Source organism: Apus apus, chromosome 1, assembly GCF_020740795.1.
Source record: "Apus apus isolate bApuApu2 chromosome 1, bApuApu2.pri.cur, whole genome shotgun sequence".
Lineage (NCBI taxonomy): Eukaryota > Metazoa > Chordata > Aves > Apodiformes > Apodidae > Apus > Apus apus.
Window position 1 is genome coordinate 164,179,101 of NC_067282.1, and position 27,280 is coordinate 164,206,380.

Here is a 27,280-nt window from a genome sequence, read left to right on the forward strand (position 1 = left end):
TTCTATTGGATTTTTTTACATAATGCTACAATTAAAGATATGATTGCTGCTGAGTGTTCCTCTGTATGTCACATACAGAAGAGCAAGGTGTAGTGGCTCATCTATCTGAAAGGGTATATATCCAAAAACTGCTGCCAAAATAGTCCATAAGGGGATGACAGAAACCTAAAAACTACAAGAAATTATTTTCCTCTGCACTAACTATAGATACTCTTCAGATTCATGTCCATGTTCATAAAGAAAGAAGTGAAGAATATTTACTTAGCACTTTTTCAGTAAGAAGTAGCTATATAGATTTTAGGCTAAGTATTTGCTGCTTAAGGCTGAAATAGGAAAAAAAAGGTAGACAATATTATCCTCTGTTGCTTTACAGTTATTAAATTAAAATGCAAACATAGCATTTGGCAGACAGCTGAAATTAGTAGAGCTGCTGCTTGGATCTTCAATTGCATTTTTGTCTAATGATATGTGATAAGCAGGAGCATAAATTATACTTATAAAAAAATAACACTCATAATTGCTTATTTTATAGGCAATCCAATTTACACTTGCACTGCAAGCATTAATTTTACGTTTTATTGTTTATGTGTATATTTTTCTTTGAATAGGTTATGTGCTTGAGAAACACACAGAAAACAAATGCTGTTCAGCTGCTTTCCTTTTCCTTGCAAAATCTTACACTTTGACACATCAGTGAAATTTTGTTAAAACAGTGAACATCCCACTCACTTGTGCTTTTAAATACAACCACACTGCTTAGTTGAGAATCTCTAATTTTCCACCTTCTTTTCAAGCTATGTCTTCTGATTTGATCCATTGGGTTCAATACTTACAAGCAGACCTAAGTGTAAATAAGAATAGCACAGATCACAGAATCATCCTGGTTGGAAAAGACCTTGAAGATCATCAAGTCCAACCATAACCTACATCCACCAACCAGAACCTAATCTACCCGTTCAGTGCTTAAATCATGTCTCTAAGCACCACATCTCTATTTCTTTTCAACTTTCCAGGGATGCTGACTCCATCACCTCCCTGGGCAGCCTATTCCAGTGTCCGTATCTGTGCTTCAAGAAATTTGCTTATTTAAACATTAATGAAAGAGGAATGAAAGCCAGAGTAACACATTACTGTCATTTTATATTAAATGTTTCTAGAACATTATGACCAGAAGAGTTCAGTGCTTTATAATCAGAACAATTTAGGTTGATCTAGTTAAGCTAAATTAAAGGCTTTTTGGTTACTAACTTTTGCTCCTGAGGACAATGAAAGCATATTGAATCAGGAGTTAAGATGATCTGATTGACACCAGATCAACCAGTGTACTCTTAATTCACATCTTCTGCACTAGCTACTCTCAACCTTTCTGTTATTACTTACATCAATTCCTTCTTACTTTGTGAAGATGCCACTTTGTAAGGTACTTCAGGTTCATCCCAGACTCTAAGCATCCATTTAGAATATATTACCTCAACTTCAGCAGTACGGATGGAGAACAATAAGATATGAGTTAGTGGTTTGTACCATCATAATACAGGAGATCAAGGTTCAGTTTCAGTCATTCTGAGCAGCTGCTACATTATAGATTTTAACTCTACAACTGTATGGGTCAAAGTTAAGCAGTACCTTCAAGAAGTCACCATATTAGTAATTTGTTTCTTCTTGGACTTTCCAGGAGGTACAGACATGGCAAAGTCTATACAGAATTTGTTCCCAGAACAGGTAGTGTATAATCAGGACAGGCAATTAGAGAATTCCTCCCGTAAAAGTTACTTACAGGAAGCATGGGCCACCATGACCTACATGAAAAACATGAAGACTATTTTCTGAGATTTAGCTGTGTCAAAGTTTAACATCCATTCTGAAGGTAGAATAACTTCTTGTGTATTTAGGAAAAATATACCAGCATTGACTTCAGCTCATTTGTAGCATCAGTACAGAATTATTACTATAGCCCTGGGAAGAAAGAAAACACAGATACCTGATAGCATTTCACAGGAACATGGAAATATTTTGCATTACTGCAGTGCTTAGAAGTGGTACTGAAAGAAGTTAATAAATGCTTTTAAGGTACTTCCTCTCAAGAGGAATACAAGAACAGATCAAGAACTTCTCTGGATCATTAATTTTCCTTTTTCAAAAAAATTTGGAAATAGAAGACATTTCCAGAGAAATGGAAGTTAACATCATACAAATAATTAAAATGATATTACTAAAGTTGCATTAGTCTGTTTATCTACACTAATACAAGCAAAGTTATGAAAAAGGTAATAGTGAAAATTAAGTTTAAAAAGATTCCAGAAAATTTCAATAATGTGAAAATTAGAGTTTAAACATATTATAGAAAGTAGTTTATGTATATGTATTTTTATGAGATGAAAAAAAAAAAATGTTCAAAAGGAAATTGTCCTATTATACCACAAATTGGTTTCTGTAAAGCAATAGCTCACTACACAATTCTGCTCATTTTAAGGGAAATCAAGCTAGTTAATGGTTAAAAAATATAAATCGTATTAATGGTGACAGGGTGTAATCATAATGGGAGACTCATTATCGTGAATAAATGAAACATCTCAAAAGAAAATAATGGAAAAATAGAAGTAATGAGAAGTCTTAGCTATAAATATTTATTACTTCACACACACAAAAAATATAAATCTAAGAAGAGAAAGTGTGAATGGCTTTTAATTATGATTTCACAAAATTCCCTACTTTTAAAGACATCTGCTATAGGGAAAGTATTAAGCATTTCAACATGGAATTATTCTCATTTAAAACAAAACAAAGCAAAAAAAGTCTTGAGTCTAGATTTTTGTGCCTGGAAGAGACTGCAGATTGCACTGGGAGTTGCTTTCATTGGCAGGTGGATGAAAGAGAAGGTCACACGTTTTGTAGTGGGGACCTCGAATAGATGCATTAGAATTTCTGCTCTGTGACAATAAAGCTTCCAAGGTATATCACTATGACAAGAGAAATATAAAAGCTGACAAATACAGAAGCTTACAAAGTGGCCAGTTTGCACAAACAGAGGAGTTGTAAAAGAGTTCAAAAAATTGTTTGAAAAAAACCTGTCAGAGGTCAATTGAGATGATGGGAATGAAGATGCACCTATTCCTATTACCAGACTTTCTTCTTCTTAGATCTGTGATCACTGGAGACCTCTTGCCACCACTCTGATCCTTCACTTGATCTATTAGGGTGATAGCCTGGTTTCCCTACAAGTGAAGGCCAGGAAAGGCAGACTTCCAGTGAATAAAGTGTCCTTTGGAAAATCTATTAGAAAGCAGGTAGGGAAGCTGCAAAGGTGGGACTGAGCAGCACTAGAAATAAGCTGATAGAAATGGAGGATATGTGCAGGGATGTTAAAAGAAAGAAGCTGGACAGGTGAAGCTCTGTACTTGAAGATCTGTCGTGGTGCAAACAGAAAAGAAGGAGCTTGCCATTTTGCATGGGCGTAGCTTATGTTCACCTCTTATCAGTACTGATGGTTTCCAATCTGAAAAAGCCAGCTGTGAATGACAACAAATGAGCCCCTCTTGACGGTACCAGCAGTGGTACACCCGGTGTACTTCTGGGTAACTTGAGTGCTAGGTGCTACCAGAAGATTGCCAAAGTTCATCTGCTGCCTCAAAGTATTGCACGAGCAATACTGCAGGAGGTTATTCATCCTAAGCAAACCCAAAATTATGATGAAGCTTTGGGACAAGAAAAGTTGGTATTCCCATTTTTCCTGGAGTTCTTGATAAAATTCATGGCTCAGAAAGAAAGACACATTGTGGAGATGAAAGTGTGGCTGTGCAGGTGGTGTTGCTGAGTGATCTTTCATTTTCTCAGCTCAGGAGCTGATGGGCAAGAGCAGACTATTATGTAAAAGTATGTCTCTGATCAGTGGATTTCTACTGTAGTGAGAAAGATTGGTTTACACTTGGTTTGATGTAACTTACAGTGACAGAGGTAGGATCCTAACGCCAGTACCAATAAACATCATGTCTTGGTATGGAAAGAACTCTGATAAAACATCATAGCTATTTTTAAAAATTCATACAAGGTGTGGGAAGGCTGGAATGAATAAACATACTAACTGTATAACACGAGAAACAGGCTTGTCACAATCCTGCAGAAGCTGATTTTGGAATTAATGGCTGAAAGCCTAGAGAAGAAAAGTCTAATGGACACATAATCATTATTATTATTATCTTCAAATATATAAAATGGAGCTTAAGATATAGAGGGAGTCAGTCAAGGAGTCTCAGAACTGGAAACTTTTAAGGATTTTTAGGTGAAATAACTTACATTTGAGACAGGATACAGTGCTAAGGGGGTGGTGGGCTATGTGACCAGCCCTGTGATTCTGTATTACAAGGCAGCCAGAGCAGCATTTTAAATTCTACACTCACAAGCACCATCCTCTTATTGAAGCACCAAGGCTTCCAACAGTAATACATGAATTCCCAATAAAAGTAGTAATATATTAAGTAATTGCTTCAGAACCCTGACTAACTAAAAAAGCAATTTTATGAGATGATAAAGCAAGGCATATGTCCTTCTTATTGACAACTACATGGCCAGTTCTGATGTATGAAGGTTAAGGGGAATTTTTAAATAGAGAAACAGACAAAACTATTCCAATTATAAAACTAATGAAACAGAAAAAAGTACTAAATATAAGAAATAATTAATTAGTATGTAGAGTAACCCAATAATACGTAAAACTCCACAAGTGGCCATTTTGCCATGAAACATTTAATTTTTTCAAATGTGATATAATGAAATAATATTAATTATTTAAATCTGCAAGAAAAGTTTCAAAATAAAAAGAAAATATAGATAATATGGCATACCAAAGATACAGTTACTCTAGCACTTATTCTCAATTCCAAACTGTGAGATGTTTCAGGGAAAAATCCATCCAAAAAAATATCTGGGATTATTCCAACCCAAGTGTGTTTTTCAGAGTCCTGTCTTTTTATTTTTAGAACTATATCAGAAACATTTTTTTCTGGCCTCTCTGAACTCACTTTGAAAAATCATTATTCATATTAAAAACCAGATATACTTATCTATAGAGACAATCTACATTAGCAGTATAAAAAGCACCTCTATATGGAACTTCATCACCTGTTAGCTAGACTACTAACTATCCAGTATAATAAAGAAACAGGACCTGATGTCTCTCCAGTGTAAGATCTCAGAAATTCTTCAATATTGCAAAAGAGAAATAGGCAGGTGTTCTGAAAGAGGCCAGCAAGAAGAAGAAAAATGACCACCCATCAAGGAAAACCCTTTCTCTTTTTCCCCTATCTCGTTTTTCAAAATTACTTAAGTGTGACAGATGATTACAGCCATCAGATAGAAGAGTAAGAGCTGAAAGGTCATAAGAAAGCAGAGTCATTCCAGATCTTTTAAGCAATAATAAAAACCAGAGATTTTTGATGGCTTGGTAGAAAGAGCAAGACAGAGAGGATGTATGGAGAGAAAAGTGCTGGAGAAGGTAGTTATTTTTACATTGGTGCTGATGGGGGTAAGAGGGAAGAAATATTTCAGTTGAGAGCATGTTGGCTTTGATAGTTGATTAGAGGTTGGCAAAAAATCAGAGTAACTGTTGAGGAGACCTCAAATCATAGAATCATAGAATCATAGAATCATAGAATCATAGAATCATAGAATCATAGAATCGTAGAATCGTAGAATCCTAGGGGTTGGAAGGGACCTCGAAAGATCATCTAGTCCAACCCCCCTGCCAGAGCAGGGTCACCTAGAGTACATCACACAGGAATGTGTCCAGGCGGGTTTTGAATGTCTCCAGTGAGGAAGACTCCACAACCTCTCTGGGCAGCCTGTTCCAGTGCTCTGTCACTCTCACAGTAAAAAAAAAAAAATCTGATATTCACCTTAAACCTCCCATGCTCCAATTTGTATCCATTACTCCTTGTCCTATCACTGGTCATCACTGAAAAAAGCTTAACTCCATCTTCTTGACACTCACCCTTTACGTATTTGTAAACATTGATGAGGTGACCCCTCAGTCTCCTTTTCTCCAAACTAAAGAGACCCAGCTCCCTCAGCCTTTCCTCATAAGGGAGATGTTCCACTCCCTTAATCATCTTTGTGGCTCTGCGCTGGACTCTTTCAAGCACTTCCCTGTCCTTCTTGAACTGAGGGGCCCAGAACTGGACACAATACTCCAGATGCGGCCTCACCAAGGCAGAATAGAGGGGGAGGAGAACCTCTCTTGACTGACTAACCACACCCTTTCTAATACACCACAGGATGCCATTGGTCTTCTTAGCCACAAGGGCACATTGCTGGCTCATGGTCATCCTCCTGTCCCCCAGGACCCCCAGGTCCCTTTCACCTACACTGCTCTCCAGCAGGTCAGCCCCCGACCTGTACTGGTACATGGTGTTTTTCTTCCCCAAATGCAAAACTCTACATTTGCCCTTGTTAAACTTCATCAGGTTTTTCCCCGCCTAAGTCTCCAGCCTGTCTAGGTCTCTCTGAATGGCAGCACAGCCTTCTGGTCTGTCAGCCACTCCTCCCAGCTTGGTGTCATCAGCAAACTTGCTGAGGTACATTCTGTACCCTCATCGAGGTCATTGATGAAGATGTTGAACAACACTGGTCCCAGTACTGACCCCTGAGAGACTCCACTAGTCACAGGCCTCCAACTAGATTCTGCCCCATTGACTACAACTCTCTGACTTCTTCCTTTCAACCACTTCTTGATCCACCTCACTGCCTGATCATCAAACCCATACTTGATCAACTTATCTACAAGGATGCTGTGGGAGACAGTGTCAAATGCTTTACTGAAATCAAGATAGACCACATCTACCGCTCTACCATCATCTATCCACCTCCTTTCCTCACAGAAGGCTATAAGGTTAGTCAAACATGACTTACCCTTGGTAAAACCATGTTGACTGCTCTTGATGACCCCCATCTCCTTGATATGTCTAGAGATAGTGCCAAGGACAAGTTGTTCCATCACCTTTCCAGGGATGGAGGTGAGGCTGACCGATCTATAGTTACCCGGGTCCTCCTTCTTGCCCTTCTTGTAGACTGGAGTGACATTTGCTATCCTCCAGTCCTCAGGCACCTCTCCAGTTACCCATGACTTACCGAAGATGATGGAGAGTGGACTAGCAATGACCTCCGCCAGCTCCCTCAGCACCCTTGGATGCATTTCATCAGGACCCATCGATTTATGGATGTCCAGATTACTCAACTGATCCCTAACCCAATCCTCATCTACCTTGGCAAACTCCTCCTTTATCTTGACTTCTTCTGGGGCTATATGAAACTGGGGCTCATGGGGAAAGCCTGCAGGAGTAAAGACAGAGGCAAAGAAGGCATTCAGCACCTTGATTATGAGATTACTGCCTGACACAAACCAAAAGATGTAGAAAAATCCAGAGAAGTAGCATAGCCTTCAAACAGAAAGAGGTAACCAACCGCTTAGAAATGACCGTGACAGCATAAGTGTAACTCTAAAATTTTTGGCATAGCTTTTCTCATTTGTTTTGTGTGCTGATTATATGGGTCATGATCATACTGCTTTAGCTTGTGGTTTAGTTGTCACTTGTGGTGGTGCTATTGCACAGCTATATATCTGTGCTAATATCATTTACGTTCTTTTAAACCTTTTTGTACATGAGGCATTTGACTGGAATGGGTGCTTAACATGAACTCTCAAAAATCACAATTACATTGTACTGACCTGGGAACGTGATGAGGACTTCTATTTCGACACTAGGGATTTATGATGCAATCAATTTTCCAGTAGAAATTCTTTAGAAAGAATTTAGAGTGTCTGAGCAATGAGGGAAACACTTTCTTACACCATAAAAATACTAGTTCCAATTAGGAATTCTAAAAGATCAGAGTTCTAAATTTCAAGCTTACTTTCAATTATTCAAAGATACCCTGTGGTTAGACAGAACTTAATTTTGTCCTCAGGCATGGAAGTGGTTGTGCATGTGGGCATCCTGTGAATCACCTGTGCTTGTACTATCAGAAGCTGAGGCCCTGATGAGAAGTTCTATCAAGTAAATTAATCTTATCTCTGATTGTTCAGGGACATCCCTCACAAGATGTTCCTTTTTTTACTTCTCACCACTCTCTGAGTTTAAATTGTAGCACAAAATATGTAATTATTTCAGGTTCATATTATTTAGACCAAACATATCTCTGTCAGATGTTTTACAACTGGAGAGAAAACATTGGAGATGCTTTTCACTGTTCTTGGGATTTGCCTTTTTTATAAGTAGGTTCCTGTGTTTTTTGTCTGGGACAATTTTAAAATTTATTTGCTAACTGCTATAGTCTGGTGTTCCTACTCTTGCTTTTTCTTTTCTTTTTTTTTCCTTTTTTTTTTTTTTTCAACTGAAGTGTACTTCCTTGCTCCACTCAGTTCGCCTTCAGTATTATTGCTAAGGCTTTGAATTGAAAGGGTAATATGAAATGGTATAACAGAAGCTGTAATTTTCTGGGTTAGTCTTATTTTGCACTTACTCCTGGTGTTCCTTTTACTGCTGTTCTTGTTTTTTACTAGTAAGTAAAATGTGTGGCTGGTTTTCCTTTTATCATTTAATGGCAGAGAGAACAGGGGAGAGAAGCCACTATCTAGGTGGGGATTTATTGTTATATGTAACACTCTAATTTGCTGTCCTTCTTCCTGCTAACACTCCTATACAAGCAGCAGATTGCCTTCCTGCTGTGCTTTTTGGATCTTGAAAGAAAGGAAATCTGATACTAAGGATGTTGGTTTCCTTTTCATACTGTTCAGCAGTAGGGAACATGACCATTTATTTCCCGCTTCCATTTCCATGTACCATAAGCAATTTAAAGGTTTTTTTTTCTCCAAAACATTTCTTGTTTAATCTATATTAACCTTTATGGCACTCAGTCCTACAGGATATTTTTGAACTTCGATTTCCTCTGTGGCATGCCACCTCTGTTGTAGTTAATATCATCACTGTCATCAGATCTGCTTGATGGTTATTTCATCTCCTTTCAGTTTCTCCTCCTAGTTAATTTTGCTAAATTTTTTCTGTTATGTGGTGCTATACCACAAAAGAAAACCCTCCAAAGCCCTACAGCAGACATTCCTCTTGCTGCTGCTCTTTCCCTCATTTTTCCCATTTATGAGGAAAAGAGGGGCTACACTGCTAGGTACAGGTGTAGTTGCTCCTTTACCTTTGTTTGCTCTGAACAAAGACATTTGGGGTTGTATTAGGTCTTTCAGGCTGATGCCAACCAGATTTATCATCTGGCTGAGAAACCTGTAGAACATGAAGAAAACCTTTTTCACTGTGAGGGTGACAGAGCACCGGAACAGGCTGCCCAGAGAGGTTGTGAAGTCTCCTTCTCTGGAGACATTCAAAACCTTCCTGGACGTGTTTCTGTGTGACCTGCTCTAGGGAATCCTGCTCTGGCAGGGGGTTTGGATTAGATGATCTTAGAGGTCCCCAACCCCTAACACTCTATGATTCTGTGATTCTGTGTAAGAAGAGGCAGGAGGAGAGAGCAGAGGCCATTTTGGGGTGTGTAGCAGGTGTGTGCACATTGCATCTGTGTGTACCTGTTGTGTCTCTAAAAAGCAAAAAAGATTTATTCAAGAATATATCTCCCATCCCTGGAAACATTGAAGGCCAGGTTGGTTGAGTTTTGAGCAACTTGATCTAGTAGACGATGTCCAGGCTCATTGGAGGGGGCCTCAACTTGGTGACCTTTAAAGGTCTCTTCCAACCCAAACAATTCTATAATAAGAATATACAATGATACTTCTCATAATCACGGAATTGTCAGAGTTGGAAGGGACTTCTATAGATCTAGTCCAATGCCCCCGCTAAAGCAGGATTGCCTAGAGTACATTACTCAAGACTGCATGCAGTAGGGTTTTTGATATCTCCAGAGAAGGAGACTCCACAACCTCCCTGGGCAGTCTGTTTCAGTGCTCTGTCACTCTCACAGTGAAAAAAGGTTTTCCTCATATTTAAAAGAAACTTCCTAGGTTCCAGCTTGTGCCCATTGTCCCTCATCCTGTCACTGGGAACTACTGAAAAGAGTCTGGCTCCATCCTCTCTGCACCCACCCTTTACACACTTACAGGCATTAGCAAGGTCTCCCTTCTGCCTTCTCTTCTCCAGGCTAAACAGTCCCAGCTCTATCAGCCTTTTCTCTTCAGGGAGATGCTCCAGTCCCCCAGTCATCTTTGTTGCCCTCCTCTGGACTCTCTCTAGTAGTTCCCTGTCTCTCTTGAAAGGAAGAGCCCATAACTGGATGTAGTGTTCCATTTGTAATTTTCTCTGCTAGAATATTTCAACAGGTTGGAAATTTTTTATTAATGTTCCTGTCCTTCTTTAAAGACTTCCCATTTATCTCAGCTTACTTTAAGTACTTTCTTTACCTGTCCTCACTGCTATACTAATTTGATGCTATTTCTCAATATATTGGGAATTATGGGTAGTGTAGGGATATGACAGTTAAGAATGACTCCTTGGAAACTTTTTTTGTGCATGATTTTATGAAAAGTTTTTCACTAGTGCTTCAGGTAATAATTAAGAGAGATCTATTGAAAACTTTAATTTCATTATTATAAGCATTCAACTAATTTTTTATTTAGAAATGGTTTATGAGTATTACACAACAACTTAAATGGGAAACTCTTTGAGTATCAGGAAATATTTCAGCACAAACTTTAACCACATAAAAAATTTAGCCAGATTAAAAAAAAACAATTAAAAAAACCAACACAACAAGGAAACAAACAAATAAACAAAAAAAAACAACACACAAAAAAACCCCAACCAAAACCCAAAAACATTAGGTACATGATCGTATGCCATTTATTGCTTTTCATATTTGGTATTTTCTTATTACATCTTTGCAGCAATTTCTAGACCACTATTTAGAGAGTTGCAGGACAAGTTAAATGCATGGCAAAATTTGTTAATCTGTGACAACTGTTAAATTTGTTGTATGAGATTAAAACTGTTAAAACAGATTATAATTATCATAGATAAAAAAAGCTATCTCAAATTTACACAGTGGAATAAAATATGATAGTTAGAACGTTTGAGCACTAATTTGTTTGCATACTTGATTGCTGCATATTAATGGGATTTTTATTCAAGTTGACTAAACACTTTCCAAACAATAAACTGAGTGTAAATAAGTGTTTTAATTGTTATTTTAATTTTATCGTGGTGTCCTAGAAGTATATCAATGATGGTTCAGCAGCTAACATGTCAAGATAATATACTTAATTATAATAAAGAAAGCAATTTTGGAACTGAATTATTTGATGTAATGGATTTTTAGAGTAAAATAATTTTATTCAGTGATCTGCAGAGGGGCAGGTGGTCTTGATCTGGGTTTATTTTATGGCTGACTGGGCAAAGAATGTTGTTAAAGCATTATGCAAAGTAATGTTCTTTGAATCTGCTAGAAGATTTCTGTATAAATATATTTTGACAATAATAATACTGAAGTGCTAATGAAAGTAAGCTTGGTTTCCCCTCAGATCTTGCTATATCATTTATGCATTGCTATGCAGCCTACCATCTGAAGGACAACAAGCACCTTTTAGGACCAGTATTCCTGTATGATGCTCTTTGAGATCTTTAACCTATTTATAATGACAGTTACAGTGAAATACTTTGTACCCATACTGTATAATAGACATTTAACTGATAACCACCATATTCTCCAGACTCTAAGCACTTTCTGATAGAGTCAATTTGTGATTTATTAGTGTTGCTTTCTCTCTGTAGGGTGGCCTGTTTTATAAATGAAGTAGACTTTGATTCAGTTTAAATGTTGTCTAAGTGTAGCTAAGATGTATGCATGCAATTTGGTGCTTTTTAGGATTTCTGTTGTTGCAATTTGTACTTGAATGTCCAGCATACTGTCAAACTAAAGCTATTTTTGTATTGTAGTCTTAAGGCAGAAGTTTATTTGCCTATGTGATGTTACATTCTGGAATCCCTTGAAATGAATAAATACTAACATTTTGCAATTTTTCATAGTTACACCTGTCTTATGTATAGTGATTTTTCTTCTAGTTGATTTTGTAATTTTAAAAATATGTTTTGTTTTAGAGATTCTTTAGATAGAGTACCCATTAAAAGACAATTAATAAATAATGTCACTTTTCTGCTAACAGCGACTATCGAATGGCTCCATAGACTCAAACGATGAAGCCAGTCAAGTTGTTGAACTTCAGGAACTACTGGAAAAGCAAAACTATGAAATGGCACAAATGAAGGAGCGTTTGGCTGCACTGTCTTCCCGGGTGGGAGAGGTAGAACAGGAAGCAGAGACTGCCAGAAAGGAGCTCATTAAAACAGAAGAAATGAACAGTAAATATCAGAGAGATATTAGAGAGGTAAGGAGTTCACCACACCTTGTATTTCTTGACTGCCATTCCTTTGATAAGCAAAACAAACTGATAGAGGCCAGTGAGTATAGAAAGGACTGATAAAAGCCCTTGTACATGGGAAACACAAAATTTATATTAAGAATTAGTACTAGAAATCTCTTTACAAAACCATGTTCAAAAAAGTGGGTGTGTATATGTGCTTTAATGGGTGAAAGGCCAATGTCTTTGTGGTTTAGCATTACAAGAGTGCACTTTGGCAAGTTTTCAGCTGACTCAAGTATTTAAGATGAACTGTGTTAAGCAGAGATATTGGTCATGTAGATAGTCTAAAGTACATTTTTAAAACTCCTCAGCTATTTTATAAAATGGTGTTATTTATATAATCAATTATAATATTTATTCATGTGTGGTAACTTCATTACCCCAGTATAATATGCTTTTCCCTTCTCTCAATAAATGCAATAATAGTTGAACGTCTCTTTTCTTCTCTTAAATTTGTGGAGCTCCTTAGTAGGCTCCAGAGTATCTTTTCTTATGTGGAGCTCTATATTAGGGTGGTTGCCTTCTAGAATCTATTTTGGTATTTTGAAATAAAAGTAATTACCTTTTTTTACACTGCTTTCTAAAATACAGGTATTTCACATGTATTTATGTGTTTGTGTATATGTATTTTTATGTATATATTTAAGCTGTTATTTCTAGTGTTCTGGAAGAAATGTTCCTTTAGATCTTCTGATGCCTGACACAGCCTCAGGGTGTCTTCACATCTTTGCCTCTTTTTAAGTATTGTATCAATTTTATCTGGTTACAGAAAATAGTTTGCACTGTGATGGTTCTCCTTTTCTATCACCAGTACATTCTATCACCAGTGGTCTCTGACATCTCCACATTCCTTTACCTTATGACAAATAGTGCTGTCTCATGGACACTTGATTGCCACTTGCTGTTTCTCCCTCACATGCTGCATGACACCAGCTACAGGCTGACTGACTTTCAGCCCTTTGCTTCGTAAGCAAAGGGACCAGTGATACTTTCACGTATAGAATAATTACCAAATGTCAGTGCAAAATCTGCTGTGAAAGGTATTTGTAAAAATGGAAGTGCTTGTCTTCATTATTTCACAAAAAAAGTCTTCCCAATGCTAAAAAATGCTTTCAACAAGAAGGGTAGTTTAGTATTTTTAACTTGGATAAAGTATTTGATTTTATTTTCTGTGTGTTTTAATGAATTATGCTTGTAACTACTATTTTTATGTTGTGGTTTTGGGTTTTTTTCCACCAATATGCAAAAGGATCACTTGGATACTTGTCCATTTTGGGACTAGCTATTTGGATCAATTCATATGTTAATTGTGTCTTACTTGAAAAATAATTTAATTTCAACACTACTTTTGTAACGTAATATAACACAAGCAGCAAGACATGCTCATCAGTAAATATTTTCATTGTGAAAGATTATGTGGCAATGTGTAAGACTCCTCAAGAGCCAGACACAAGTTTATAACAGAAAATTTTCTGCTTTTGCTAAAGTTAATTGGAGAGAAATAGACAACATAATATACAGACTAATGAATAAACTGACTTACAGCTAATTACTTCAGTGAGATCAGCTTGTAATACATGAATAAAAACAGCTCAAGATTTTGAAAAATCTATTGATATGAATAACATACCCATATGTTACAGTTATGTTATCTATCCAACATTGTGGTCACTGGTTTTCCTGAAATTTCAGGACATGTTGCCTGCTGTCTGCTCTGTACTTTGGCAGAACAATTAAGTAGGACCCAGGAATAAGAGCAGAAATATGCATATACATTTTTCCCAAAACTCTGTCTGCACTATGTGTCTACTATTGTGAAATTATTTCAGGGTTTCTGTTTTCTGATCAAGTCTGCTCTTGCTTGAGAAGCAAACAAGTAAATGAGAGCTGAGTTTGTTATGGGTTTTTTTTGCACTGAAAAATATAGAAATTAGAAAATATACACAAGGTAAGATTGTTTCTATTTGCTCTACTCAACAGCTACCTCTTTAAATATAATAACTACAAGAAATCCCAAAGGACATAATTTTTCTTTAAAAAAAGAAAAATTTCTGCTGATCATACCTTACATCCCTGTCTACTTGTAGTTTGAAAATTAAACTGGTATAAAATTGCAAGGTCTTTTAATCTCATGGTTTTCGTGTTGTTGGTTTTTGTCACATTAGGCAATGGCACAAAAGGAAGATATGGAGGAAAGAATTACTACCCTGGAGAAGCGCTACCTCAGTGCACAAAGAGAATCCACCTCCATACATGACATGAACGATAAGCTAGAAAATGAACTGGCAAACAAGGAAGCCATCCTACGTCAGGTGCAGTATCTGCATTAGTCAGTTCATTTCTTTATACACCATGAAAATTAATTCAAAAAAGTGGGCTGATCTACAGTAGGAGGTTTTGATTAGGTGAATCTGTTCATTTTTAATCAACAGATCAGTTAATCTAAAAAACCCTAAGTTGTTCAGCATCTCTAAACTTCGTAGCAGCTACTACAACCATGAATACCAAATTGATGTGTACATTTAACATTGGAAAGTATCTGTGTTTTCTGATAGTGTCTTGCTTAAATGCATAGTCATATCCCCTAAGTAAAGGATCATATTTGCTTCTTATGTAATTTTTTTTAAAACAACAACAATAATAAAATATATGGAAGCAAAAGAAATTCCTTTCTGCAGGAAAAATCAAAATTTGCACACAATATATTCTAATAACCTCACATAGTAGTGGTGTGTAAATAAAATTTTACAAATCTAAACTACTTGTGAGTATATATTTAGAAAAGTGTAACTTATGGTGCAGTTTTCTCTCATGGTACTTTGTTTCCATAGTGATTCCAAAAGCTGAAATGCAAAGTGAACAGAAAAAAGTTACTTGTAGGTTGAAGAAAATCATGTGAACCATCTGAACTGAAAGCTGACAGGAAATGAAGACCATTCAAGCCATAAAAGATATATTTGCTCCTCAGCCTCAGTATCAGACTTCTTTATTTTTTCCATCTATCATGTTTTCAAACAATATAAAATGCTGTATGAGAAAAAAACCTGTATGATCTGATCATCTCTGCTTCTATGATTGTATGCAGATCTGTTTACACACACGCACACACATCCCTCCATATGTGTCTATACATGTGTATATGACTACGTCTTCAGGGAATCTGAAGCATGAGAACTCAAATTCCCCAGCTCCTGCCAGCTTCCTTTGACTATTTTAAGAGGTATCTTCAATTGTTAGAAAAAAGCCACAACACCCAACAATGAAAAAGTAAGGTATCTGCATCTGTCCTTAGAATTGTTATTGCTGCCAAAGTAGGTCACGCTGTGGTGCAGAAGTCTACCTATTCACAGCAGTGATCAGTAGAGCTAGGCTAAGGATATATGCAGACAGACTTAAAGATGATTTGCAGCATTGCCATGTGAAAAACCTACCTTTTATGCTTCTGAAGGATTAAAAAAGAATCTTAAAGCAGATACATTTTCATTGTGTCTTCTATAATCTGGAAGGAACAGGAAAGCAGGAAACACTTATCAAGCCATTAAAAAATTCTTAATCGTGTGGTGCACCTCAGTAGGCCACAAAACACTGCAGTTATCACAAGTCCTCCTGTTTCTCTTTAAGGATTATCACAGATTAATCAGTTTCATTTCTGTTAAATGAAACTTAATTGAAGGTTCACAATTAACAGTATCACTGCAACCTTCAGCAAGTAGAAACCAGAATATGATCATGAATGAATTGTCACTTTTCATATTTCATAGTATGTGATTTGTGTTTGATCAGAAAATTTCATTTGGCAATTTATTCAGAAAATTTGCTGGGAATGCTGTCCTTCTGGAATTGTCCTTCTGTCCAAGTTTAGCTCACACATAAACTCTTCCAAGATACACTCAATGTTTCCATTTAGAAAAGTCTCATTTTACTGACACAAATACTTTTATTTTGCTCAGATACACAATGCCTTCATCAGAGGAGCTTTTTGCTCATCTTCATTGGTGCCATTTTACAACTCCTTTTCTTCACCTTTATGTGATCCTTGAGTCTCAAATCACTCCTCTTATTAGTGAGACCAGGAGCCTACACAGTTCCATGCTTGAGTAGTATCTTTCCAATAAGCTCTCCCAGGTTACAGATTATCTATGCTTATGTAGTGATTTCATATCGCTTTCCTGACACCCAGGAAACTGAAGGAAAATCATCATTCTGATTTCACTCTTGATACATGTTTATCTATCTTTGGCCTTCAGCTGGAAGACAAAAACAGACAGCTGCAAGAACGTCTCGAGCTGGCTGAGCAGAAGCTGCAGCAGACAATGAGGAAAGCTGAAACCTTACCCGAAGTGGAGGCTGAACTGGCTCAAAGAATTGCAGCTCTGACCAAGGTACTGCCCTGAGAAATAGGTTCGCTTCAGAAGTCTCATAATTTAACGTTGATTTGCATCCTGATTCCTCACCTCAAGGACAAAACAAAAGTAGTATCAGTCTGATTTGAAAGAAGAAAACGCTTCCTGATAAGAATGTGCCACAAGTTTAACCAGGAATGGTCTCAGTGCTGTGTTGCTAATTCTTAGCATTTTGGTAACAGGAAAAGTAATTACTGCAAATTAGCCTAGATTGTATTTACAAAGGAGTCATATGTTTCTGAAACAGATGAGCATTACTTACCCTAGGTGGATTAATTTTACTGTGTGAGAGTTACCAATTTAAGGGGACAGGGCTAGGGAGAACTCCCATTTCTTCACTTGGATCTTCTGGATGTTTTTGTCCATCAAGTATATGAAACAGCAGTTATCTTCATTCCAGCAAGTGCTATAAAATCAAATCTTAGTGGCAGCTAGGATCATTTGTATAACACAAATGAAGACAACTTGCAGCACATACTTAAAAGGTTTGGTTTTAATTATTCCTTGTATCATATATCCACAAAGACAAATGTGAAACCCTGAGAGGACTTCAAAATGTTTTTTCTGAAAAAATTATTATTTGGCACCCTTCTTGCAGAACAATAAGAAAATAAAAGCAAATTTTCAGTAGTGTGGTTTTCGTATTTGGCCTCTAATAATTTCAGTTGTACGTGTAGTTAATGCTATAGCTCAGGTATTATCAGCTTCATAGAAACATATGATAATATGTTTATTCTTAGTATCTCAAAATCAGACAAATAAAATAGAAATTATTTAAGAAATTGTATTACCTGTAATTCTGATTTATCTAAGCTTTCCATTCTCTATTGCCAAGGAATGTCTCCAGCTATTTATGTGCCTAGCCATTTTAAAATTTGATGGATTTTTCTTCAATTCTCATGTTTTTCCATTTATAGTGAAGCCTTAAGTGCTGATCAGTTAATTAATGAAGTGTGATTTTAAAGTAATTTAGTTAAGAAGTGGAAAGAAAAGAAAAAAAAAAAGAGAGAGGCTTTGGGGGGAGTTTTGGGCTGGGTTTTTTAATTTTATTACGGCAAAATCACTATTCAGTAACCGAGATTTTATGCTGTCCACTTTATATGGATGGGCGGAAATCTGAAAGAAAGAGAGACTGAAAATTATGGGGGGAAAAAAAGAAGACTCAGGAAAAAGAGAGCTACATGAAATACCAAACAAAGAGCATTGTATTTTAATAAAAACTCAGATGCACATAAGAGCAACCCCTTGGCATATTAACATTTTGTTTTTCAGTTGTTTCTGATTCAACAAATAATTACATATTCCAATGCCCTCAGTAGCTAAAAAATACTGTTTTCTATTTTAAGAGGATTTTTCCTGAATAATTTCTCCAGCAATTAGACACCAGTAAGTATTTTGCAGTTTAAGCATGTCTTTTCTTGCAACTGCATTTTTCCTTGAGCATATATTAATGACAAATATTGTAAGAAGAAATTCCATTTCAACCATGCAGAGTACTGAGGGACTTCCATGAGATGCTGTTGTTTTCATGACCATAAAGCTGCAGTACACATCTCTGTTTGTCTTCTTGCATTATTTAACGGGGTGTAGTTAGAGAGTTGTGAACAGAGCTGACACTCCACCCCATCTCACTTTGATTTACCAAAGTTTTTTGATTTATTAAAGTTTTTGCCAAGCAGGAAACATTAAGGAGTGCATTAGAATGTAATGCCAGTTCTGTTCATTTCTCTGTGATTACATGAAAAACTGAAGAAATATATTTATTTAAAATTTTGTCTTCTTGGAATACATGACACATGAAAAATGTGACAATGTGGCAAATGGGCCAAATACTTAAAAATAGGCCAGTAGGCCTGTGCTTTATATATCTTGTAGATATAAAATAAACTGTAGAGCTTATTAAAGGTCTGAAAGCTCTGAAGCTTAAACTCTTTTCATGGATCACATAAATGTAACTCTGAAAAAAGGATGATTGTGTAGTTACTGCAGCTTACTTAAGTGGTTTTAAATTAATTAGCTGGTATACTGTTACCACATTAGCTTTACAAAGAAAGCTGCAAGACCCACCTAGGGGGCTGAATAGTGTTTAATTATATTTGCCTTCATTGACCTTTGTGCCAGCATACACATTGTCAGTAGGGCTCAAATTGTCTGGCTTCAGAATACTTGAAGTCTGTCTACCTGAGCTATGGTCACTGCATGTCCCTGTATACTGAGTAAAAGATGAGCCCCCTGAATCAGTTAGTCTTTCAGTGCTGCAAAAAAGTAAAAACTTATTCTCCTTTCTTTTATACTACCTCAATGAAAGTGGCTTCTCTGAGATTAATGGGCTTACAATTGTATGAAAGAGGTGAGCTAAGCCTAATCTATTTTACATGTTTTTTAAAGGAAAGTAGTATGGGATAACTGGAAACCACAACTGCTTCGCTGTGGGTAAAATATAAGACTGATTATTTACATGTGGGAAAAAACAGAACAAACGTGTTCTGGATTTGGATGTGATGTCTTGCCCCTCCCTACCCCTATCCCTCAAAGTTTAAAATATGCATGCTATAATTCTGCATTAAATATATTATACTCTTCCTCATAAAAAAACCTGGGTTGGGATTCTGCAAAGAAGGATGTAGAATGAGATCCTTCTATGTTGTCAGTTTTTAAAATGAGTTGTTTTTCTTTTTTTATATATATGGGCTAGTGAATGTCTTTTGCTACTTTTCCATGCCCAAAACTAGTTCATAAGGAGTGAACTTCCAAAAGTTTGGACTATACATTGAACTCAGATAAGTACCCATAAATTTACCTGAATTATTTGAACTTTTCTTTGGCTTTGTTTTCACTGTGTTCTGCCCATTGGGTGAGCAACTGGAGGGTTAGTCAGCATCTGGCAGACTAACCTGGGACAGCATGATCCCATGTACTGTGCTGTCCTGCCTGGCCATCACACTGGTATCTGTCTGGTCATGACAAGTAGCACAGCTCTCAGCATGTATCCCAAGATTTAGACTGCCATGACTCATTGAGCCACCTTGTACTCACTCTCACAGTTTTGGTCTGTTTGCCTGCCCCAGAGAAGGGGCAGTTGGAGGTACAAAGAACCTCCCTCCAATATTAACTAAACTTTTCTTTATCCTGTAAGATGGTGGGAGTTTTTCCTCAGAAGCACAGACATTGGAGCATCTACAATCTTCAGATGGTTAGTCTGTCAAATACCATCTCTCCTTGCAGATATTCAAGGAGGGGTCTAGTGGAGACAAACAGCATCCACCAACTTCCATTGACTCACTCCCACTATTAGCTACTCTCTCCCTCAGATGCTTGTGCAACAGAGGTATCATGTCATCTCTGATCACAAGACAGCATTTTACTTCATCATTTCTTTATGCAGGTCACCAGAAATACCAACAGTGATTTTCAGATGATTTAGAGACGAGCTGAGAGGGAGAAGAGGAAACCATAATCATAATAAACCACATTTAGCATAGTAACACATTCAGCTTATTTTAAAGGTGATAAAAAATTACTTGAAAGTTGGAGGCAAGTGGGACACAATGCTAATTTTGTGACAATGTGAAGAACTAGTTTGCATTAAGTAGAAAAGGAGTTGAAAGAAAGTGAAAGGAGGGAAAGATGCAAAGAGGGGAAAGAAGTTCTCCTGTGTAAGTGGATGTGGTTAAGATAGAATCGTCTCCGAGAAAAAGGGAGAGAGAAGGTAGTGGGAAATAAAAGAGGGGCAAGCCTGTGTGGATGTCTAGTGACTGAAAAGTTCAGTTTCAGAAAAAAAAAGGGTGACTTAAGCTAAAATATTTTTGTCACATTTGTAATGAGTTTGAAGTGAGCATGTGAACAAGTAGCTGGTAACTTAGTGAGCTGCTGTGACTTGGTCCCCATGATCAGCTATTTTCACCTTCAGTTGCATACCTCAATTCAATAATTTGTTCTTTCTTCTCAAATAACTCATTCAAAGGATAGCCAAAGGACTATGTGCCATTAGAAGTCAGCAGAAAATCTGGAGACAGCAGGTGTTCAAAAGTCAAGGTCTCAAAACTGTGAAAATCAGCTTGTTCCATTATAGCACCTGTACTGTACAGGTGCTTTCTGGCTCTGAAATAGGATTTTTTTATTCTTTTTTTTAACTAAGATGCAAGACCTAGCAAATGTGCAGTGCCAACAGTAACAGATTATGTGAAAGCAACATTTTTTTTGTGGGCGCTTTAGCAGTAGGAGCAGCAGCAGAATTTTAACAGGGTTAGAGAGCAGTAATACAAGCTGCTTCAGTATTCCTTCAAAGCAAAATTTTCCTCTGTGTTACTGGCTTATCCTGGCTGTTTCTTTGCTATTTCATAGCATTTAGCTTGCAAAGTGAGCATTAAGACTCGTGCTAGTATTTCATAGGGGTCACACATTTTAGTTTTTGCCCATATATTTTTAATCCAGTCTAAGATACACAATTTCACAAATCTATTTATAACTGAATGTGCTGGCTAAATGCTTTAAGTGCTAGTTGCTGAATACTGCACCATGTGTCTTACTAATCCTCCTGTACAGAGTAATGTTGAACGGGCATGCAAGTCATATATTAAAAACAAGAATGTAGGATAAGGTCTGCCACACAAGTAGCCACAGAAGTTCCTCTTCAGAAAGTTTTAACTCAGTTAACTCTTGACAAAGCAAGTTGGAAGAAATCCTACTTCTGTTTATGAACCTCAGAGCCCATAGTTGTCCTTTCTGTCCCACTCGTGTCTGAAATTCTGCTACAGCAACATGACTAACACTGGTGTCTCAGCCTCTGCCTCATGCCTCAAGCCACAGGGCAGAGACTGAGACATTCAATATTTTTATGGTAAAATCCCAAATCTCCCAAGGAAACTATTCTGGTGGGAATGTCTGGAGCTGACTAACACGTACGGGCAACAAAAAAAGAGTAGCCTCCACAGGAATGTCAATCCTAATGTATGGCCTGGGGGAGTCTGTCCAGGAGGCACTTGCAAATGTGTTAGGGAATAGCTGAATTTCTAGGTCTTTTTGTCTGGCAGGGTCTCTCTGAGACCTAGATTGGGTCCTTCATCCTAGTGAACGGCAATGAGAGGTGTTGAAACCCTTATTTGGGGAGTGTGTTCCAGCTAGGCACACCAGGAGCTGGAGGGGCTGTTCTTTCCCATACCAGGTCTTTGTCTACATGTGGGTTTCTGCAAGTAAGAGGAAAAGGTAGTGTGTACATGTATGTACACGTATTTCTGTCTCCCTACCCCTTACAGAGGACAGCCTTTTGATTAATGTTCCTGCTGCAGAGACTGCTCATACATTTGGCATGTGAGAACCAGTGGTTACATCTCCCTGCCCATGTCAGGGAGGTAAGAACTAGATTATAAGGCCCCTTCCAACCCAAACCATTCCATAACTCTATGATAAAATCCTGAAATAGAAAGTTATGAAATAACTGAATTAGACAGCCACAAGAATCTTAAGACCTCATCATGTTCTTTCAAGAATGTTTTCTTTGTAAGAATTCAGATATTGTACATAATTCTGTCAATAGTTTATTTTTGTCTTTCTCATCCAAATAATAGGCCAAATGCCACAATTATTTTATGCATCAAAAATGCTTTTCCTGCTAAGGAATAAGATATGGTATGGTTTGGACTGAATGACAGACTGCACCACTTATCATAAGATTTAAATCAGATCCCCTTTGAACCTAGAAGTATTCGTTCGGTTTCCTTCATATTTTGCATTAATCTATAATGTATAGAAGCAGTGAAGATTAAGTAACTAGCTTTTAAAGTTTACAGTCAACTAATGAAGCTTCTAAGCAGTTTAGTTTTGTAGGATGATACCTCCTATGGGTTTTTCATCTACCTCAAAGAAAATGGTTTAAAACTTAAGCCTTCTCCATCATGAGCTCAGAACTTCAATGATTTCAAATAATCTCCTGACCCTTGGAGACACTTTTAAAAATGGCATTGAAACAGTAGTGCAGCCAATACTGAAAAAGGGGAAAAGTCTGTCTTCTACAGAAGATGAAAAAGTTTGGCCATTTCATGCAGGGGTTAGCATGATCTGTTTTTTTGCAACCACAGGGACTTAATTTTTTCAATATTTTGATTTATCTAATAGGGAAAGGAAGCTGTGCATTAGCATTTGTGTCCTGAAACAGACTAGTATGTAATATTAAAGATAAGACAAAGATGATCATAAGGGGATTGTCACTGGTCCAAGTCACAATAAATAGATAGAATAATTTCATGTAGTGAATACACTCAAATACATCACAATACACTTGCTTCATGATCAGAAGTGATAACTGCACTTATCAAATAAGCTTAATTACAAAGTATATTGACGTTCCATTAAATTTCAAAATAATCTGAGTTTTGTGAATATACTTACTCTGAAAAGACTAGTAGTGTTCTTCGACGTTAAGCATTATATTTGTATTTATATAAAGCAGGATTTTCTCATATGGATGTCTCCATATCAAAAGCTGCAGTTTATATTTATAAATCTCTAGATAACAGGCTTGTTTTCTTGCTGGTCTTTTGGTTTTGATAATATTACTGACTTTAAGTTATGGGTAATTTTAAGTTATCATGTACATCTGGAATTACTTTGATATCTATTCCTAATTATTCTGACAAATCAGTAGTAGACAACAGTGTGAAAAACAATCTCACTAAAAAATGTAGTTGTAAACTTAGTATTTTTGTACATAGTGAGGTTTGTTCATCTAAAGATGGAGTTTAGGATCTCTTTTTGAGAGAAGGTAAATCTGACAGAGTGAAATAGAATTTGACAAGATGAGTTCACAGACATCAGTAACATTGTCTATACACCTTATGTGCATTCCTGTTTCCATAGCAACAAATCCAATATATCCATTTCTCTTTCTTTAAGGGCTTTTTTTGTTTTCATTTGGAATAATAACATAGACTTCTTTGATATGACAATAACATGAATATTCATGTTTTACAACAAATTACCTAATTAAGGTCAACTTCTGTCAGAAGTAGTAATGAATCTTCGGATGGATTACCATTTCTATACTCAGTAGTAACTTTTCATTCCTATTAATGAATTTTTATTTATAGGTTCCTCTTTTATCTGATGACCTTGATCTTCCAGAGAGATCCACCAGGGTGGATCCTTTCAAGGGGATGAAACTATATTGTTTATTTGGATGAAAGGGCTTATGTAGTGTATTCTACAATGGAATACTAAAGTTTGATTCTTGTCTCTTATGACATTCTTCCTGTTTTGTAGAAATTAGGGAATGTACCATATCATTGCATAGTTCTGTAACTGACTGATCCATTAATTTAGTATTTATGCATTGTTTTCATTGATAGAAGAGTTAAAAAGGACTTTCTGACATCGGTCTCACAGCGTCCTGTTCTGGTGTTTAGTTTACCATAATTGAAAAAAACCAAAAACATTAGATTAGATAGTATTGCTTTGAATCCACTCTGTAGTGTCATCAGCCAGCCATCACTAACCTTGAAATTCCATGTATAGGTCGATAGCTTCTTTAGCATTCCATTATTTTCAGTTTCTCCACATCAACTGCATCATATTCACCAAATATCAGTGTAGTTTATTCCATGTAAAAATCTGTCAATTAAAAGTATAAAATTTTCAGTCACACTTTTCTTTTAAGCATTCTGTGCTGTGTTCTGTTCAGTGTCAGTGTCTTTAGTTCTGATTTTTCAATTTTGTCCCTCTCCTTTTCCTTGACTTGTTAGTCTGATCCAACCTCTTCTACCTCATCTGATGATTATCAATATGTTATGGAAGCTAAACTACAAGAAATGATCTCCATACGTAGGAAGGTAGTCCTACTGGACTTTACTTTCTATTGCTAAATAGACTCCATCTGATTTGTTTTCATTTTCTTTAACTTATTTTATTTATTTTTTTTTTAATTGATAATCAACCATCGTGCAGTTCAGTGCTTCAGGAGCTTACAATTTTACGATGGCAGGTTTGTGTTCAAACCATGCACAGTCTGCATGTTACGTTTGGCTGATTTCATTGCTCATAAATAACTCCAATGTTTTGCTGATGCTTGGATGTAACAGGCCTTTGTAGCTGACACATTTCAAGCAATGCTGTTCAGCTGCCTGTTTAAATAAAGTTTCTTTTTGGAAAACTAAGTTTGCAGTTAGTAGTAGCTTGCTTTATGTTTTGTTTAAACCTTACTGAGACAAAAATTCATGGAGCCACTTAAATTACAGAAAGAGTCCTTTTATTTTTTTGCAGGCAGAAGAAAGACACGGAAACATCGAGGAACGAATGAGACACTTAGAAGCTCAACTTGAAGAGAAGAATCAGGAACTTCAAAGAGTATGTGTACTGCAGACAACTTGTGTGCACTTTTCTTCTTTTAATTTATCAATATATCACTACATTATGCACTCCAGCCCACAAATCTGTCTACTGGTAGATGTTTTATTCATAGCAGTGATGGTAGCATTTTCCCAGTTAACCATCTTCGTATACAAGTTTACATCTAGTTGCAGCTTTCAAAGTGTTCTGCTGATATAAACATGAATGTTTATTACTCAAAGACTGTAATTGCATTTCCTGTGGAATTTCTTTAAATAGCTGCAATTACTTTATTTTTTTCTTTTTTTTTTTTTTTTTTTATGATACATGACTGTACTGGTTGATTTTGGACCCTACCAATCTGTCTTTTCTATTCTACATTTAAGGCAAGGCAAAGAGAAAAAATGAATGAGGAGCACAACAAAAGGTTATCAGATACTGTAGACAGACTTCTGACAGAGTCCAATGAGCGTCTGCAGCTACACTTGAAAGAGAGAATGGCAGCACTTGAAGAAAAGGTACAGTGCAAATAATAGCATAAAGCTGAGCTTAAGAAAGATTCTCCTCCATGAAACCTGTTGTACTTTTATCAGGATGGAGCCATCATGCTGGTTTTGTATTACCAAATATTGCCACAAATATGGTCTCACTTATACATTCAACTTCTAATTCAAGAGTGAGCTCAAGAATCTTTTCAGAGGTACTGCAAATTGGATATGTTGGATATTATGAGTCCCTCTTTTATCAGCGGGGAGACTGATGAAGAGCTTGAACCAGACCAGTGCATGACACAGTACGAGGCAGTGAGAGAAAGTGGGTGAGAGCGGATGTTTCATGACCATGTTTTAGATGTGCTGTCATTCCTGTATTTGAACCTGCTGAGCTTTACCTCATTTGCTCTGGGTAAAGTAAAATACTGTCACCACAGGAGAATGAGCACCTACCCTTAGAGAGGGAATATTATTTCCAGGTTTTCCATGGTGTGAGATACAATGGGCCTGTAAAATTCAAATCCCTTGACTTTTATATTCACCCTCCTTAATCCTTCCCTCTTCTACTTAGTCACCTTCAGTTTAATCTGAGGAGAATATTTCAGTGTCTTTCACAAGGACATTTCAGGACCTCTCAGAAGATGTACTTCTGGTTTATATCACTGAAACAAAATGTCACACAAAGCAAAAAATAGGCCTGCCAGAAGAAGAACCTGGGAGAAATAGTTGTGTAAGAGTGTGACAGTTGCTCTGTTCAAGGAAAATACGTTTTTTGCTGTTCTTCATAGAACATGATCCTACATGTTTGGATGATTTCCAGTGTATTAAATGTATATATGCCCAAACTGAAGCATTAAAGGATTTTAAAGTCCAGTGTGGGAATAATTTGTTACTTAAGGTTGCTAACATTGTGGTTACATGTGTATGGTGATATTTAACATAGTTTGAATTTTTTTCTGCTTTACCTATTCTTTTTCTACTTCATTTATTTCTAGAATGTTTTGATTCAAGAATCTGAAAGTTTCAGGAAAAATCTAGAAGAATCTTTACATGACAAGGTACACAATTTTATCCGTAAAATTTATGTATTTGGAAGTATGTATATGGTGCATTAATTATCCAAGTAGCATGTAAAATCTTCTTATCATCAATGAAAATTCCTTTAACTATCCAGATGTCTTAACTAGCCTTTGAAGGTCTCTAACAATTGCTCTGAGCTAAGTTCACAGTTAAGATCCTAGCCTCAGGGAGGCAATACAAAAATTCATGTTGATTTCACTGGCTCTGGAATTTTTTGTTCTTTCAGTTTAAATTTGGAAAAAATCTTATTCCAGAGATGTATGTATAACTGGTTACACTTTCATTGTGAAGAATGTATTGCTTGATTTGATACAATTCTTCTTAACAGGTACAGTAGCATTATGCTAAATATAGCTCAAAGTAGCCTTTCAAGTTCATTGCAATTAACCCCTAATACTGCTTAGCAAAATGGTCAAATTAATTATAAATATTTATTCCAATCCCAAATGTTAGGATATTGTTTTGAAGGTATGCTTGCCTTGAGCACAGTAGAATACACAAATGTATTTGTCTTCAGATTCAAAGAAGTGTTTTTGTAATGTATGAAATCCATTTAAAAG

The 27,280-nt window shown here is 36.6% G+C and overlaps 1 protein-coding gene across 1 annotated transcript in view; it reads left to right on the plus strand.

Annotated features, from left to right (window-relative positions):
• The window catches only part of PPFIA2 (PTPRF interacting protein alpha 2), a 305,971-nt gene that overhangs the window by 228,907 nt on the left and 49,784 nt on the right, over positions 1-27,280 (plus strand). The window contains exons 8-14 of the mRNA XM_051609070.1: positions 12,170-12,391; positions 14,593-14,739; positions 16,675-16,809; positions 24,567-24,653; positions 25,084-25,167; positions 25,536-25,667; positions 26,636-26,698. Of these exons, the coding sequence (XP_051465030.1) occupies positions 12,170-12,391; positions 14,593-14,739; positions 16,675-16,809; positions 24,567-24,653; positions 25,084-25,167; positions 25,536-25,667; positions 26,636-26,698 (870 nt within the window). The remainder of the gene's footprint in view (positions 1-12,169; positions 12,392-14,592; positions 14,740-16,674; positions 16,810-24,566; positions 24,654-25,083; positions 25,168-25,535; positions 25,668-26,635; positions 26,699-27,280) is intronic.